The 18,559-nt window shown below is 35.2% G+C and overlaps 4 protein-coding genes across 6 annotated transcripts in view; all 4 read right to left on the reverse strand.

The window, feature by feature from the left end:
• Nucleotides 1-11,548, reverse strand: part of LOC117216281 (receptor-type guanylate cyclase gcy-4-like) — a 39,332-nt gene extending 27,784 nt beyond the window's left edge. For 2 of the 3 annotated variants that reach the window (XM_033462884.1, XM_033462885.1), the window contains exon 1: nt 10,916-11,548. Coding sequence is in view for 1 of the 3 variants with exons in the window: in XM_033462883.1 (XP_033318774.1) it covers nt 3,095-3,202 (108 nt within the window). In the remaining 2 variants the exon portion in view is untranslated. Of the gene's footprint in view, nt 1-3,094; nt 3,361-10,915 lie in introns of those variants that run through there. The other variant, XM_033462883.1, reaches the window with a different exon arrangement.
• Nucleotides 11,549-14,928: 3,380 nt separating this feature from the next.
• LOC117216537 lies at nt 14,929-17,118 on the reverse strand. Its single transcript, XM_033463294.1, has 3 exons — nt 16,060-17,118; nt 15,685-15,771; nt 14,929-15,311 (listed from the first exon to the last, which is right to left on the reverse strand). The coding sequence occupies exons 1-3, from the start codon at nt 17,098-17,100 to the stop codon at nt 15,231-15,233; spliced, it is 1,209 nt and encodes a 402-aa protein (XP_033319185.1). The 5' UTR covers nt 17,101-17,118; the 3' UTR covers nt 14,929-15,230.
• A 113-nt stretch (nt 17,119-17,231) lies between these two features.
• Nucleotides 17,232-17,810, reverse strand: LOC117216538. Its single transcript, XM_033463295.1, has 2 exons — nt 17,674-17,810; nt 17,232-17,582 (listed from the first exon to the last, which is right to left on the reverse strand). Exons 1-2 carry the CDS (start codon nt 17,740-17,742, stop codon nt 17,358-17,360), a joined length of 294 nt encoding a protein of 97 aa, XP_033319186.1. The 5' UTR covers nt 17,743-17,810; the 3' UTR covers nt 17,232-17,357.
• On the reverse strand, nt 17,759-18,454 carry LOC117216451. The gene is made up of 2 exons (XM_033463151.1): nt 17,873-18,454; nt 17,759-17,771 (listed from the first exon to the last, which is right to left on the reverse strand). Exons 1-2 carry the CDS (start codon nt 18,445-18,447, stop codon nt 17,759-17,761), a joined length of 588 nt encoding a protein of 195 aa, XP_033319042.1. The 5' UTR covers nt 18,448-18,454.
• Between the last annotated feature and the right edge of the window lie 105 nt (nt 18,455-18,559).

Here is an 18,559-nt window from a genome sequence, read left to right on the forward strand (position 1 = left end):
AGTTAGTTTCAAAAAGAAACACTTCCAATTGCATCTTTAAACAATTCTCCATTCTCACGATGAACAAAATTCCCACAAAAATTGAACCACTTGTTTCTCAAATATCCTGTATAACAAATTTACTTCACCTGGATACCTTCTGCCTTATTGCGATTTATCAACGAATAACGTTAGTGAACAGGCAGACTACAAATTATAGATCATAGGTAATCCAGATTTCTGTTGTTCAAATAATTCTATAAACATTCATTTTATTAGTTACATATGAGAATTTATTAGTATCGATAATTTTTAAACTGTACCTACAGCGTTCTTAAATTAAAGGTATTGTCGCACGCACCAGCTTTCCTCTAAACTCCTGAATTATGCAAAACGTTCCTAGAAGGCGTTTCAACCGCTACGACTCCGCTCCAAAAACTTTCTGATTTTTCGAATAAACCTGTTATTTCTTCCTACTCAACTCCATTTTATTCCATCCATTCGAATTCCCTTGGAAAACAATTGAAGTGACAAAAAAAAAAATAGTTGGAAAGAGCGCGTGCATAGTTGAGGATTGATGACCACGTGTACACGCGTGCCAGGCGAGCTGACCGATCGTCAGGGTGTCAAGGCTAAGTACGGACAATGCAGTTCTTGCAGAGCAGGTGGACGGAGGTCATTAACCTAGTTTGTGCATACGTGTACAAGGCCTCCGCTCGCGCGCGGCGTGTATCAGCTCGCGCAAGAGGAAAGACGACGCTTTCGATCGACGAATGACAAACCAGTGAGGTAAACGTCCGTTGTGACGCTAACGTGCTCGATTATGAGCATGTGCAGTTGTGCACTCTTGAAACAGCGTGCGTGACGCAACCCACGAGAGAAATATTTGGCACGCGATGCGGAAATCTCGGCACGTGGCACAGCCATGGAGGGATAAATAGATGAAGAAGATACGCAGCACGACGACAGCCCTCCTGCTACGGCAATGTACGTACAGACGAGTATTTGCGTCGAAATTGAACGAAGGACGCGAACCATTGCTACTCGTTTGTAATTTAGGTCAAAAGAGAAATTTTTGGCAATTATTTAAAACAGACACTTCGCTGATTTTGCTAAGCTCGAAATACGTTATCAAGGTTAACGTACTGAATAATTTTTCTCTGTACACATAACTGCTACTCGGTCTTAGTTTTCGAAGTGCACTCAAAAGCGTGATTCATAAGAAATGAAGTTGAATTTTTCAGAGGTTCGGTTGAAGGACACGTAACAAAAATGACCTTTGTCCATGCTTATCTTTTTGCAATAAAGCAATGAAATACCGTGGTATCTTTTATCTTTGGTTAACATATTTCAACTTCACTTAGCAAAATATTCAACGTATTATTGTAATTGCACAATCGTTGTAAGTATATCTGTAATTATGTCACGGAAATTGTGAAGTTATGAACTTAATGATAAAGACTGTTTTTATAGAACCGATTAATTTTCATTCGACAGTAAATCAAAACGTAGATCAGTTTTTGTAACATCGATCCCATTATACCGTAAAGTTCACTTCTGATTAATTTGACAAGGGTCGAGAGTTTGATACGAGTCCTTCGATCGACTCCAGAAATTGAAAAGCAGAGAAAAGTGATGATATAAGTGAGAAACAATATTTATTTATTTCTATTTATTTCAGAATTTACAATTAGTTTCCAAGAACGAACAAGTTGAACGTTAATTATGTACACTGATAATGATATTAAGAAATTTACAAAAAGTGGAGGTGATTAAGTTTTTGCCAGTATTGCAGCTAGCTGCGACATTCATTAGGATATCATCCGACCTTTGACTATAACCTCGTAATTATAAAAGTAGATGGTGAAATGCCAGAATGTTTTCCAAAAGGACACCGATTGTATCCGGAAGCCTTGGCTTTTATAACTGTGTCAAATTCCTGCCCTTGATAAGCATCTCTTAGCGAAGTGGAAAAATAAATACGTTCAAGGAAAACATATCTGTCTGGAGACTACTCGTTCTGCCTCTGTATATCGAACTCCTACGAACTTATCAAGTTTATATCGATAATGACGTATCTAGATCCTGAACAATAAACTTTATTAGAGCTACTTACGCGTAGTACAGTGATTTTGTACTCAACTTCGGTCAAGAAAAGTACAAATTACTCGATTCTTGATACTCATGAAATGTATCGTACAAGTATGGGGAAAAGCGTAATTAGATTCTGAACAAATTGCATGAAAAACAATGAATCGTAAGATTTCTATTTTGTTCGTCTATTCTTACAGTATACTAGAATCATTGGGAAAGAATGCAATTAAATGTTTAACAAAATTCGAGACTGTTACATTTGTATTCCGAGGAAGACGATAAATTAGAAAATCTTTATTTCATCTCGAGAAAAATAACGAATTGCAAAATCTGTAACATATTTATCCACTTAAACTGTATATTAGAATCCTTATAAATGCAACGCAATAAAAAATTGAACAGAAATATTGCAAGATCGTTCCGAGAAAAGTGGCAAGTTTCAAGATCTCTAGTTTGTCCTGAGAAAAACAACGAATTATAAATTCTTTAACGTGTTTATCCGCTTAAATTCTAGATTAGAATCGTCGTAACAACGGTGCAATTTAATTTTAAACACGTTGCAAGATTATTCTGAGAAATTTCGACTTTTATCTGCAGAAAAAAAGAACAAATTATACGATGTTTACCGTGGAACTTCAAGATTCCTATTCAAGATTCTAAGAAAAACGACAGATTTCAAGTACTTCGTTGATCCTCGCCAAATCTAAACTAGAGTCGTCACAAAAGAAACAAAACCGAAGTATGAAAACAAATTTCAATATCTTTATCTTTTACCGAGGAAAATAATCGAAATCTCCACTTTGTTCTACGACAAATAACAAATTGCACGACCTTTACTTTATTCACAAGAATTTCAAGATTCCTATTTGATTCTGCGAAAAACAATAACGGTCTAAGATTTCTATATAACGAGATCTCCACAAACTGACAGGTATAATAATACTCGATATTTTAGAAATACGTGAATCTGAGAAATGTTTTCAAGACAAAGATCCATCTCTCCCAAACTTAGCCTACTTACATAAATACCCCATATGTCCTTTATGTTCCTGCCATTAAATTTGCATTTTATTACTGAACTTCTTGACATACACTGATCCAAACTAGATTCGTCATGGTTTATATACATCAGACACCCTCGTTCAGTCGGCCTCGGACGAAGAATCGTTCCGTAAGGTTCCTTGGTAATCAACCGCAAAACCAATCGTCAAGCGACACGATAATTGCCGTTGTCTCGGTGTCAATTTAACGATCATCGGCGTGATCACGTTAGTGAATACTCTAACCAATCTCCGCAACAACTATAGTAACGATACGTGGCTATAAAAAGTACGCTTCTTCAGCATCGTAATCAGCCAAGGGAAACGTGCGCGTCGTCCCTGACACGCGTCTCACGTATGCCTTCGACCATCCACAATCAAACCGTTTTACGTATACATACTGTGTATTTATACATATATATGTATGTATGTACATACGTTACACACGTATATGTAAATCGGATCTATGACCTGCAACTCGGACAGTTGCACCATCGAAGCGCAGCTTGCGCTTTCGTCGTTTCTAAACGACGTGAGCACCAGTTAATATACGTCACGACGTCATCTTCATCGGTCACGATGTTTGTGTCGGAATTTAGGGGTTAAAAGAAATCACTTACGATCGCCACACTTTTATGACGCAAACTACCAACCGTTTTTTGCAAGACTCGTGGTCTAGTCGTGCTATAATCTAATCTACTGTTTTGGTACATTTTTTTATATTAACTTCTCAACTGTTATGGACGTTATTATGAGTGACGGTGTATTGGAGCTTTATAAATTTGTTTTCACCGAGGTAAATACCTCTTCGTGTGAATGCGCAATATGAAGCATCGAACAAATTCTAGAAGCACCCGCTGCGCCATTGGTTATATTAATTGGTATTACATACACATGAGAGGTCAGTGATCTTGAATTCGTTAATTCTGTAATCATAATACGCTTTTATAGGAAGACTACGCGTATTTCGAAAGGTCAGATATATCTGTACTACGTATACGTCCAACATATTTGGATCGGCACAATTTATCTCTTATTGAAATAACATAATTTTGGACGTGTTAGTGATACAGGTATCATTCATCCGCATGCAATGATTCAGAAATACGTTGCACTGCGCGAATGATGTGATGAAACATTTAACTTTTCTATCATGTATATGTTAGCAAGTGAGTTACAAATTCTATACACAAATGTCTTTAATAAAAAAAATTACGACATTAAGACAGAAATTTGAAGATTTGTTTTTACAGGATTTAGAACCACGTATAACATGATAGATCACAGTTTCCATGTTTCATAGTAGAAGTGTTTCTAGATTCAATATATTGACCATCAATTCCATGCAAAAACTATTAAATACGTGTTTTTATCACCGTTCTAAAAATTTAAAGAACATTAATAACATTAGCTATGCAGATCGCTGTTAATTAAGTTAAACGTGACAATTAAATTAATGACATTCGTTTCTTACAAAACATTTTTAATTTACCACTTATTTCGCAGATAATTACTTTCTCTTTTAACTATTTCATATTAAAATTCTTTTTTTTTAGTCAGCAAATGATATAAAAGCCAGAAGGTCAATAAAAATGAGCTCATCGTATCTTCCCTGTATGGATTTCAATATCGAACTATTTCTTTGTAATTTCGTAAAACTATGAGCTACAAAGGTGGTCGAATGTCGAAAAGACATAACGTGGTTTGGACCTACAGATAACAAGAAACTGCGTTTGACGATGACGCGCCTCTTTCCACTAGTTTCGTTCGCCACCGTGATCCACTCTCTATCAAGAGCAATTCGTTCGTGTCTCAGTTGTCTATTTTACGCGTTGTTTTATAGCTCTATCAGATTGTTTACACATGTAATAAAAACTTTTAGCTTTGACATATCGATCGCTGGAAGTAGTTTTCTTGGAAACGCTCTGAAAAAAGTGACTTGCACTTTTCCTTACCGCTCTCTTTGCTAATCCAGATAAAAAGCACGCATACTGGCAATGTTCTATTTATCTATGCACGCCAACTAGCAAACCATAACAGCCACTTCATAAATTTTCCGACTATCATTGCTCAACCATTACGAGGAATTAACGTAGTCTCGATCGCGGTTCGAAACGCGTTGCCTCTATATTTCAATGGCTTCGAAAACGTTTTCGGATCAGTGAAAGCGTGGAATAAATTCGCCGCTTACGTAATCAGTTACGCGTTCCACAATGGAACGTCATCTATTTTTTTGCGACTCTTCGCAAATCCGATGCGAGGTTGTTCCAATCCATCTTCTGCAGATTTGTTAATTTTTATCAACATACGTAGGTATTTAATTTAATTTGTATTTAGTTTCTCGGTTAATCCTAACAGAGAATCTATCGCTTTACAATGGAATTCGAGGAGTTAAAAATTCACAGGTAGCAGAAACGGACTATTATTATATGAACTAATTGTCACGCGACTCTCGTTCAAATAAATAGATTTCTTATCTTACTACGAATTATACTTTCATATTTTATATTTTCGATTCTCACAATGTAGGATTCTTCGCTAAGGCTCTCTCGATCAAAATCTATTTTATCGTAATCGATATAGCTGGTTCCGAATCCAACTAAATGCGTATTCCAATAAATAGATGTTATTTCAATATGTATCACGATTCGCTGTTCATCTTTTCCCTATAATTTTGTGGTTTCGGGGAAATCTATCCAAGTCAATACATATTGCACAATATCATTCCAGAAAATGAGATTCCACTGGAATGCATAAAACAAGAAAATTCCTCTTCGTGAACCACCTACGGTATCAATTCATCGTTTCTCAGAAAACCTATCCATTTAGAATTCGATCGTAAGACGTACATTGCCTTGGCGCCTCTAAGCAATCGCGTAAAACATTCTCGATTCACATCCGGTCACGGAAGCTATCGCTCTTTCTTTGTCGCTCTTCCTTGGCTGGGAACAGCATCCACGTCAAAAAATAGCATCGTCATAGTTAGCGTCATCGTCATCGGCTGGTGAGTCACTGAACGTCGCGAAAGAGGGCACAGTGGATAACTCGTTCGAGAAAGTCGTCATCTCGAGTCGCTTGCAAAAATAGCAACGAACCTCCTACACTGAACGAAACCAAGTCGAACGTAATAACCGATCTATCGACATAGAACCTGGATGATTTTTATATAGACCTGGATGATGGACCTACAGCATCTAAACAGGCGGCAATTGGCGTGATATTCGAATTTCTTGCACATGGAAAGATTCGTTGCCACATGAATCGCGCAACAAACGAGATAACAGATGACAAGGCGGTCGTGGATCGAGGAATCTATGTAAATGCACGTAGAAACAAGGAGCTCCCTGGAAAATCCAATTATGACGTAACAGCCATTCGATCGATGGAACATGGCGATAAATAAAGCAACCGGTTTTCTACTGGGGCGGAATTTTCACGAAGCAATTAGGCCTCTAAAAAGGAGAAGACACTTCGGTTTTGTCTTTTTCAGATAGCGCAGATTCCACGCACTCGATTTTATATTCGCGGTGTGATACTACGAAGACCATGACTTCTTGCACTTGGAAAACTACAAGTTTCTTATAGAAATAAACATTTGGAATTTCGTAGAAAGCTTTCATGAATAATATATCATGTGTCTTGTAAATATTTTTATATTATAACTTTTTATTACATATATCTTTATCGTAGCTTATTGATAAAGCTTTAAATGATTTATGTTCATATAATATTCTTTGCTTGATTATACCCATAGGATACAAAGTTCAACTGTGAAACTCTGAGACAGCTTGTACAAGTGAAACAGTTGCTTGTTTATTATTCAGGGAGAAATATCATTTTGGTCGTCGTAATGTCGTATATACTTCCCCTGAAATCGCTAGTCGATGTAGATTCGTTTTCGTGGAACGGATTTTAAAAGGAAAAAAAACGTGGAAATCCCCCTTTCCTCGATAGAGTTAAGAATATCTAATTTTTCTGAAAACTAGGTGGCTATAAGAAAATTTATGATTTTCACGATCAAGAGTATTAGTTGTAGGATAAACATAAACTATGTTCTTTTGAAAAATGATTCATCAAAGATCCAAGAACAGGCTGATATCGTAATCAGTACCCCGTGTTGCAACACCTCTCGGCAACATGAAAACACGCTGATACTACGCCCAGCAAAACTACATTGTACAACATAATTACCAAAGATTATTATCAAAACAAAACACTTGAACATGATTCCATAAGGATTTACGTCGATGATTCGAAAGGATTTTCATTTGTTTCGATTGTGCAATAATAAAATCGATGTTTGATAGGAAAATTATCCAAAACATGGTAAAATACAAGGATCACGTTCCACGACAGTACGAAGCACGCTCGTGACACGACTCTTACAATCGCGTTTGTAAATATTACGAAGTTTGTTACATAACTCGAGTGAAATATCGTTAGAACAAATCTTACCTAACCAGTTTCCGCGATATTGGGTTAACTGGAATGAACGAAAAACAATAACTAGCAAACTTTTCTCAAGATCCACGAGTAGTGAAAATGATTTTTCAATTTCTGTGATAAAGATTTTAATAAGATAGTTGACGATAGTTTCGAGAGTGGAAACAAGTAATTTACACCATTTTGGATTAATTTTTATCAGTACGATAATTATTATTACATATATATTATGACGAAAACGACAAATTCAGTGATTCTTCATAGTGATATATTTAGGTGGCGCATTTTTACGATTTGAACAATCTTTTGTTATGTATATATATATATATATATATATAGATAAAGATTTGTTTTGCTTTACATTAATTGTTTTACCCGACTCGTAATTTAAATAATTCTCTTGTAGCATGGGGCTTTTATTACCATACTTGTTATAGAAGAAAATTTATTAATAGGTATTCATAATTTGCAAGTTTCGTTAACAATTGTTAATTAACGAGACACTAGTATATAATAAATAAGATGACGTACAGTAGGCCTGATTGTGATTCTATGGGGTTAAAACTCTGATAAAATATTGAGTCCTATGTTGGAGATAAACTGTGCCTGTTCAACGCTAGTATGTTAGAAATAAACAAATCAACAAATAGGTGAATAACAGAGTCAAGAGGCCACAGAAATAAACAATCAGATTAAGAGATCTCTAATCTCTCGCAGATAGAACAGTATTCGTTTAACATTCTTGCTGTTCTTATGCTTTTAAAACTTGTGTTATGATTTAAACATTTTTTCGATAGAACATAGATAGTAATCGAGAAAATATGTCTTATGAAATAATTCGTCGTTATAAGTCCTTCTAATAAAGCAAGTGACAAAAAGAATCACAACGCTGTATTAATATCAAAATCATCATGACAACTATAAGCTGTAACTTTTCTATGCATCAAAGCTTCACAAATATGGTATGTGATATATCTATAGTACAGATTACATTTAATTGCGTCGATTGCTAATAACGTTAAAAATTGTAACTAAGGAAGAAGAACCTCCGACACAGTAAGAATTGAGCCCATCCTAAAATTTCATTACTTATTGGAAAATACAACTTTTAAAATTTGACGAATTATAACTTTTGCCATCCTACATAGGAAATATTAATAAGTATATATTTTCTTGTTTGCACGTAGTATAGATGCAAAATTAATCGTTACATAATAATTATAAGTCTTACACGTGGTATAGGTTATGTTGTTAAAACATTGCTTTAAATTATATTACGATAGGTGTAAAACATATTCGAATAGTACGTGCAGATGTATACGTTTATATAGATAAGTGTCTGTTGATGACAAAATAATATTACTAGATTGAACTTGAACTTGATGGATTTAAGAACCGTACGGTAGACGTACTAATTGGACTTGCACGTGCTGCCTTCGACTTTTGACCCGTTAGAATCGCGGGGACACGGCGAACTATGTGTCTGCCTGCCACGAGTAAACAAGTTTTTTGCAAATCATTCACCGCACTGTTGCAAAAGTTTTCTCGCATCTAATAGAACACCGTGACAATGACTATCGTAGGCAAGGTCGGCCGATTCTAGCCGGAGAGACGGCCAAGAAATGTAGGAAAGAGAGAGGGGACATAGTCGTGGCAAGGCCATAATAGAAGGCAAGAAAAAGTAAGTGATTTTCAGACGAAGAGAGTATTGAATTTTATTCACAACACGGCGAGACCGCATTCCCCGCCAGGAAATCGCGAACCAACGATTCGAATCCGGATTATTTTTACGGTTAGCCGTGGTCAGCGAACGCCATGTGAAAGTGTTACCGTGAAACGATCTTCCACGCTCTACGCCATAGTTCTTTCCTCTTTTCTCCTTCCTCTTCGGTTACTTGGTTATTTCACATGCCAAAGTTCTCACGTTCTTTTTCCTTGTTCTTTTTGCACGCATGGTTTCGTGAGAAACGGAAACTTCATTGTGTTTTTCTCATAGACGATATGAATTTAGATGAGAATTCGGCTTAAGCTTTGTTCAGATTATTTAATTTGCTTGTACTCGAGTATTTCAATTTCAAATTTAACTTTATCGAATTCAAGTGGATGCAAAATCACATCGAAGATAAATGCGTGAAATTTTATATTTATTAGTTCACGGATTTTTATGCATTTATGGAAAATTTAAAGATAGGAAAATGTGTAAAATATCTAAACTACAATACCTCTTATAACGTTTAGTAAGTAAACAAATTTTCTACCTATGTTCCATTTACTGTTCTATCTTCATAAAAATTTGCAAAAGTATTCGCAACTTAATTATTACGTTAATTAGAAACCTAGCAAAATATTGTGTGAGGTATAATTGATAATTTAGAAGAATCAACAAATAAAGAACTGGAGATAACGTTACATTGCTTATCAATCATTGTCTCTTTCAATTTAAGAAATAATTGAAAGAAGCTCAATTTTGTTTGCAACTTGAAAACATATTTCAAGTACAACAACAGATTCATATAAACAAAGTATTTTAAATTGCTCGTTGTTGAGTGACGTGACTCATAAAGACTTCACGTCGGAATTTGTAATAATTAAGAGCGGTGAATAGTATCAAGTTCACGTTGGTAAGAAAAAATTCCAAATTAATTGGATTCAGGTAACGTAACTAATCTGAACAAAGCTGGAGTTCTATCGAATGTATGTACAGGTAGGGCAACGAGAAAAGGAAGGAACGGTTGGGAACGTTGATATATTCCGCGAATACTACGCGTAACGGCTATCGAACGAAAATATTTACTCTCGAGATACAGACGACACACAGACTAACTTGGAAAACATTTTTGTCTGAACCATGGAACAAATAAGCCGCCATGCATTGTTAATCGGCGTTGTTGATGCGAAATCTTATCGATCATCTGCGAAACGAGGGCAATTTATGACTCGATAACGTATTGTTTTGCAATCTACCGGACCTGAACTTGCTCTGTTTATGAATCAACAGATGCATAGGAGAACGGATGCAATTACTACGACATGTATTCTTTGCGTAACTAGAACGTACGTCAAACGTGGATGAAACTGAACGAAGAGAATCGTTTGATAACTAAGCACAGTCTGTCTGTATGTCTAATAGTCTAATCTTCGAGGGCCATAAATTCTTGTTAACTCTTCCCAGTTCGAACAGCGAGTCCAAAGTGTCGTTCTATAAATACAAAATCGTTTTTTATTCGCTGAAATCTATTGTCACGTATTCCGTTTCCATATGAAACTTGTCTATGGCGTCGATATTTTCCCGTGTACGATCACGCGTTAAACGCCATTGCACGTTAAGCGAATCAAATCGTAAAATGTGTGCTACTTACTTCATCACGTAGAAACGAAGCTAGTATAATTCCTTCGCTCGTCCTCGACTTATTCTCGCCCGAGGAAACCCATCAAGCAGCTAAGAACACATCGTACCGTATAAAGGCGCGCGGAATACCGCTATATACATATAGTCGTATACACCTATAGCTTTATTCGCAGCGTGCAAACAGAACGCATCGTCAAACGTATAACGTATCACGTATCAATGAAACGTCGAATTTCCAACTGTCAGTGTCCTATGGAATTTTATACACCACCATGTTGCAGCTTTTCTGCTTGTGTTTTATCTAATCGCTCTAGCGTTCGATGCCGGTCACTATTTTTTTCTAGTCCAACACTTATTACATAAAACTCTCCTCGCTCTCTATCGTCTTCGACCGATGTCCTTCCATCCAAATTCCATTCAAATTTTTTCCTCGAGAAATTACGATACACACGAAAGAACTCGATCGTCGGGGAGCAACCCTTAAAACGCGTAATTCCATATATAACAACGAAGTTTTTGTCGAATCGCGTCGAACTTGTCACTTGTCCGGTTAACTGATAGAAAGAACAAGACTCGATATATCGATCAGACCAACAACACCTTACACGCACACTTACCGCGCGGCTGTTGGCGCAACACTGAACAACTGCGTATCGGTCACATAGTAATAACTAATAACGCTACGGCGTCTGGGAGCGCGCGATGTTTCGCGCAGTCGCGTGATCGTCTACACGACAAATCGGCCGCCTGTTTACCGCCAGAATTAGACAAAACAAAGTAGCTGCACCGATTAAAAGTCTGATTGGCTTAACAGGGGTTCAACTCCGCGGAGACGCGCCGCCCTTGCCCGATATCTTCTCATTCTCGTCAACTTTATTCCCGAAGAACCACGATGGTGACACGTGACTTTCGAAAATATTATTAACAATGGTATTGAGTTTTATACGAACTGTAATTTCTCTGAAATTTATATTTCAATCAATACCATTGATTTTGTCTTGTTTTCTTGTTAACGATTGACTATATTAAAAGAAGAAGACATTTGGTTTTTAATCGCGTATATGTATCGAGTATTAAACACATCTATAACGCAAATATCAAAAGCTCGTTATTGGCAACAGCCGATTATCGATAACAGTCGATAATCAGGATATTCGTATCGTTCTTTGCGTAAGCTTAAATTTGGAAAATTTGCCATGAATTTAATGAAAATCTAAATTTAGTATTTGGCGTTATTCCACATAGGAAATGTTCTAACGCTAATATTAAATCAACTGTTTTAAAAAGGAACTGTATTTAAATTCTAGAAACGATAATTCTTATAAATGCAGAATAATGAAGCTCATTGGGAAAGTCCGTTGTTGAATCATATGGAAATTACTTTGATTGCATATACAATATGACGCTTTAAAGAAACTATTTTCGGCTATATTTTTATTTAAAGAAACGACATTTCATGTACAATCTAATGCGTCAGAAAAATTAAATTGTCATCTTACTAGGGAGCAATTGACAAAGAGCATCGAACAGTTATCAATGAGTAAAAATGTTTGCTTTGCCTCGTACAATATTTCTCGTTCTGATCGAAGAAAGTAAATGATAAATGAAGAGAAAGTCTTTTTTTGCACTTCTCCTTTGCAACGTGTGAAATGAAATGGTACATTTGAAAGTCGTCGCAGATTGTTGACGCAGCTTTTGTTGTTCGGTCTGAGTGAAAGGGTAGAGACAGCGTTGCTCCGATTGAAAATATATGAGATAAATTAATTCTCCGTTTTTACGATACGTATCTGTTTCACCATTAAAAAGATAAAAAAGTGTCTAATACGAGTAAGTATTTAATAATTTGTTGGAAAATATAATATCGTATTAAATCTTCCTATACAGGTCCATAATTTATCTCTTTGCTAGAAATCCTGTGCGCCTCGTAATACAACAAATATTTAAGATATCGATCTTAAAAAAATAAGGATCAACGACTTATTACGACTATTAAACTAAGTTGTTTATGAACAATTTTCTGTTAAGACCATTAAGTTTGAATTTTTCAACATGATTAATATGTTTTAGTACGAAAGCATGTGTTTTTTGTTATTACATCTCGTAATGAGCGCTAAAATTACTTTAAAATAACCTTCAGTATAAAAAAGCGTACGACTATACCGTAATTCCATAGTTTCAAGCTTCCGTTACTATGTATCAAACATTTGTTACATCGTTAAAAACAAAGAAGACTTCTAGATATTTGAATCGTGACGAGACCATATATCGTGGTGTGCATATTACAAAACAAAAATCTCTAATCTTATGATAAGAAGTAATACAAATATCCATCGTTGGTAGATTTAATATTATTTTACGTATCGAATTATGTATCGAAATAGACGCGTGAATTCATACAACTAAATATTCAAACTCCTCTGTGGAATAACAATATCAATGAAATTGTCATCGTTCGAACATTTCACGATATGAATATCATACGTGATAGTATTTAGTTGAAAGTATCTCTTACTACCTCCGCGTATTATCTCTTGCCGCAACATTAACCTTGAAGAGAATAGATTGACTCGACTCCACCCCATAATGTATCTAATGAAACTGGCATTTCTACTTCGAGTGATCGCGCTTGACACTCGTGCCTTATTTTTCTAATGATCAAAATTGTTGGTTCATTACCATGAACCTCAGTCACGTAAACAAGATATTTCACCATATGTGCAAAGTAAAAAACAACTAAACACATACGTAGCTTACATGTAATTTATTTCCATGACAAGCTACGAAAGATAAAAGAAAAACGGTCGCAATTTCCACAAGCTATATGATCGTTTATCGTAAACTACTTACTGTTGTTAATTCTATTGCTGCGATAATAAACGAGTTTAAAGTCGATAAATTACGTCGTAACGAAAGACCAACAAGGTTTGTATTCGCGATCCTGTTTATCTATAGAACAATATCAATCATCGCCGTTAAACAGTTCATCGTCAACAGCGCGTCGACGAAGATAAATCCAGAAACATTTAAATTGAGTGCGGTATTTATCCCTTAAGCTGGTGGTATCGTTGGTGTTTTAATACATAAGCCTAGAACATTTTTATCGTCTCCACGGTGATTACGCACAGCATTTCCATTCTTCAGACTCATTGAGATCGAGTTTGGAAATAAATAACGACACTTCTATCACGATAGGATTATCTATCTATCATATATCCATCTTAAAATTGAAATTATGTCATTTTAGAGTACATAAAGGAAGGACTTGAAGAACGTGTAAAACGAAATTTCTTATTTTTTAAATTAGGTATTACTGAATGAGAAATCTGATCACGTAAAAAATTAAAAGAAAATAGTATAGGACTTTTTATTTATTTAGAAATATTAGAAATTGGGGTTTCCAATGATTTCTATCCTATATGATAAGTTAATTGATCGATAGATCTATTTACAATGGATTAAACAGGAAACGATGGTTATTTAACGTGAACTAAATACAGTAATGTGCTATAACTAAGACAACTAAATAGTTAATTCACAACTCACAACTAATAGTTTACAACTCATAGCAACTTGGCAACTCAACTCTCGACTCATCACAAATCGACTCCCAACTCATAACTTGTCTCCTCGCAACTCAACTCTTTAGGTAACGACCCCCCGGTAACGATCACGTAGGCCATGTTCCGGCGTAACTATTTGACTGAAGGATCGACAGCACAATAAGGCCCATTGAAGTTTCACCCGATATTTCTTAGGCCATTTGTCCACGATACTACAATAGTATTTTAAAAATATACTTGTACTTATTTGATAATTATCGCAACTAAATTATAATTCCATTTCACATAAATTTAGATATGTAACTATATTACATAATTGTGTTACACTAAACCAGAGGAAATATATTTTCAAAATTTGTTAAATGTTAACTGTGGTAACTGACCAACATGGAAAGTATCTAAAATATTAAACTACCGAATCACTTTTATAAAAATTTTAATCAAATCTCTAGACATTGAAATTTCAATGTTACCATATGACGGTACCATTCAGTAATAAGAGTAGAATACCCTATTATCATAAATTAAAAGAAAGCGTTGCAAGATTATTTCGCGATATTGTAATTACTGAGCTCGCTTAAATCCTGTCATTTAGTGATCACACTTATACACACGCTTTACCATTTATAAATAACCAAGCGAATGCAGAATCATTACAGGTGTCCGCGCATGGAAACAGCGTATGGTCTCACAGAAGACAGCCAAAGAATCAATAAAGAACACATGCGCCTACAGAATCACGTCACTTCAAAGATCTAACTTTCATTACATATGAAAAGTGCACACAACGTAGTTTAATAAAAATTGAAACAGGATCAAGATGTACATTATGATACCTCCGACGATCTACAAAAATACACATTATTGTCAGAGAATTAACAATATCTTAACAATATCAAATTAACTCTTTCGAGAACGAGTTGACACGTCCAAGATAGAATTCCTTTGGGTTTCCGCGAAAAGATTGTCTTCTACCACCAATTATCTTGTATCTAATTATTTTTTATCACTCGTTATTACTGACAGAAATTTCTAGTAATAATAATAATATACATTTTCTGATGGTTTTATAAAAAAGACAAAATGTACTAAGATCAGAACCAGTTTCACCCGAAGCAAATGTTTTAACGGATAATGGTTAAAGTAACTGCAGCACCGAACGCGAAAGAGTTAATAAATCAATCGACTGTAGAAACTTCACGAATAGTGTTCGTACTACCTTTGCCAAAAATGACGAATTCATATCGAATGTCTTTGCTGTGAATATGTTTGTCGTGTGCATTATTTGCAGAGAAAAAAGCTCCACCTGCAATTTCATAATTAATGTAATATTGGAACGTATTTCGCATTCATACATACATATTTTTTTCCAAAGATCACGTAACGATTTTATTCGAACCATGACTACAATAATTAGACTGTGAATTTATACCTTTTTAAATACAATTAATGAGATAGGATGACCATATTCTATTAATTATATTTTGATAAGTTTATATATTTCTGTACATTACACAGCTGCATTCTGAACATCTTTGCGCCTTTGAATTTTCGCAGTTTAATAATAATAGTATTACTATAGTTAAATTGTTACCTCGCGTTTCACGAATGGATCGTTAGTAGCACTGAAAACATCCCAAAGTGTCGTCTTCATTTTTCTCGCTCGATTCGTCGCTGTTTCACATGCCCAAATCATCATCCAAAACTTGATAAAATAGAAAGCGGCTGGCGTGACATACGGTTTGTACCAGAACTTGCTGTTTGCAGGAAATTTACTGTATAAAGAAATTATATAGAAATATATATCAAAAGTGACCACGCTGAAGGTCGTAATAGCTGCGATTATGACACGTATCATAAACATATTGTTCAGCAATTCCAATCCATCGCTGATTTCCAAGTGTTTCTCCTCCAAATTCTTCAGTTCCACCACCAATAATGGACTTAGCTGTCTATGATGCACAAACGTCTGCATCCATATATCATTATTCATTCGAAGCTTCTTCAGCTGTCGTATAGATTCATCCATTTTCTTAAAGCAATCTTTCAAAATGCATGTGCAATTTATGTAGAGCATGTCTATTGAAAGATTGGCCATCATTATGTACATGCCCATAAAATTCAGCAAAGTCAGGAAAATACTGTGTTTAAAACAGTTTGGTATATGGATGCCGAGAAATAGAAAACATAATACGTCCTTCGTGTGAATCACTTTAGACAAATCTTTGAAATCCTTTGTAGACAGTATGCAACTAGTTCTTGACAGATTTTGAATCACTAATAATCGAGCATCAGTTAACAAATACATCACCACGATCACGAATCCATCTAAGAACAAGTACATGTTCACATGAATCGACTCTGGTATACTCTTGTTTATTTTCATGCCAATATTTATTTCATAGATTGTGATCATTAACGAACATACGAAAATGAACATCATAGACGTAGAAAAAGCGAAACGGCTCTTCGAAAGTGAGTATACTTGATGTTCGTACTTATAAGGAAAATATCCGAGTAGCCAGAAGATGAAAAAACAAGGATACATCAACGATTCGAAATCTGTTGCTCTCAATAACTTCCATGTTCTACGTTTCTTTAGTTCCTCGATTATACCCGTAATTTTTAACATCATTAACAAATTCAAAATTAATAAAAGAACTTGGTCATGAATGTACGTAGACTACAATTTCTCACAAACGACAATCGTTTTTAATACAGAGACACTTTGGCTAATGAAACTCACACATCAAAGTATGTAAAAATGCAGTTCGATAATGAAATGTGTGTGTAAATAAATAATGTGGATTGCCATTTCATCGTGCAATAAAAATGCTTTTAACTTGATTAAATATGTGACTTCATTGCGAAAGAAGTAAGACAGAAGTTTTACTAATTGAAGCTTCTCATCAACAAGACTCGACAAGTAAGAACTGCACTAATATTAACAAAAAAGTGGTAATGCCGCACGCCATCTGTAACAAGTGTTGATAAAAATACTTCATTCCTTTTGATCCAATCTCTTATTACCTTTGTCAAAAGGGTTGCATCTATTACGAGTCCATTCATCACGAACGTGTTACCCTTTTGTAGCACTTGCAACGAGAACAACTCCAACTAGAATCACGTACATTGATTACAATTTCAATATATTTCTTCTATATTTCCAACATAAATCATCGATAGTAAAATAATCGTCTCATCTTACCTCCGTCGTCACCTGCTCGTCGAAAGTATGTACAAGAATTCGATGAATGTTGCGGCCAGTTTTCTGCATTTGAACCCTGGTAATTTCAACGATCGAAACTGTGATAATTACATGTGCGATGTAATAAATCGCGAGGCCAAGAATAAAAGTCAGCAATTTCACCTCGCCCATTTCTTTTTGCATGGATAAATAATTGTACATAGTGAATATAATGAAGATGAACATTATTATTAATATGGCTTCGATCTCTATGCTACACGTGTTATTCAGTAGCTCAACGACTTCACTCATCTCTAGATGTTGCTTTTTAAGAGTCCTCAACTTCGTCAACAATATAGGATTCTTCTGCATATGATAGACTCTTCTGAGTAGATGAGGCTCATCATTGACTAGAATTTCCTTCACTTGCACTAAAGAATCGTTTATGTATTTAAAACAGGCATTTAGCACGTATACGTTGTTCGTGTACAAGCTAGTTAATGCTATAGCACCGATGAAAGTATGCCAATAAGTGTAACAAAAAATATAAGGTACATAGAATAAGTTGTATGGAATGCAGCACATTAGTGGTAACAGAATTAAGATATCTTTTATAAGAATCTTTTTAACCACTTTATGGCAAGTTTCTGAAGACAGTATACGAGAAACTTTCGAGATGCCATCGATCGCTCGGATCATTGATTGATTTTTGGTATAAGCCGAGATGAAAATCACAGGCCCACAAAGAAATATCAGTGCAAATTGCAATTTATGCACAAGTTCTATAAATTTCATAGGAGAAAAGTTGGTTTGGTACAGAGAAAGAATTACGCAGATCAAGTAAATAATGATGGAAATTGTAGAGAAAACAAAGTATGATTTCGAATATACAAATTTCGATGATTCG

This window comes from Bombus bifarius, unplaced genomic scaffold (assembly GCF_011952205.1).
Source record: "Bombus bifarius isolate JDL3187 unplaced genomic scaffold, Bbif_JDL3187 scf7180000010271, whole genome shotgun sequence".
NCBI lineage: Eukaryota > Metazoa > Arthropoda > Insecta > Hymenoptera > Apidae > Bombus > Bombus bifarius.

Bases quoted from the DNA above. Each gene is read 5' to 3' on its own strand.
- LOC117216537 (XM_033463294.1), bottom strand. From the start codon at position 17,100: ATGATGTTAAAAATTACGGGTATAATCGAGGAACTAAAGAAACGTAGA. The intron at 15,772-16,059 runs GTAACAATTTAA...ATGAAATTGCAG, and splicing joins ATCCATTCGTGAAACGCGAG to GTGGAGCTTTTTTCTCTGCA. The intron at 15,312-15,684 runs GTAGTACGAACA...GTATTTTTGTAG, and splicing joins ATTCGTCATTTTTGGCAAAG to ATCGTCGGAGGTATCATAAT.
- LOC117216538 (XM_033463295.1), bottom strand. From the start codon at position 17,742: ATGCAGAAAACTGGCCGCAACATTCATCGAATTCTTGTACATACTTTC. The intron at 17,583-17,673 runs GTAAGATGAGAC...ACGTGATTCTAG, and splicing joins ACGAGCAGGTGACGACGGAG to TTGGAGTTGTTCTCGTTGCA.
- LOC117216451 (XM_033463151.1), bottom strand. From the start codon at position 18,447: ATGAAATTTATAGAACTTGTGCATAAATTGCAATTTGCACTGATATTT.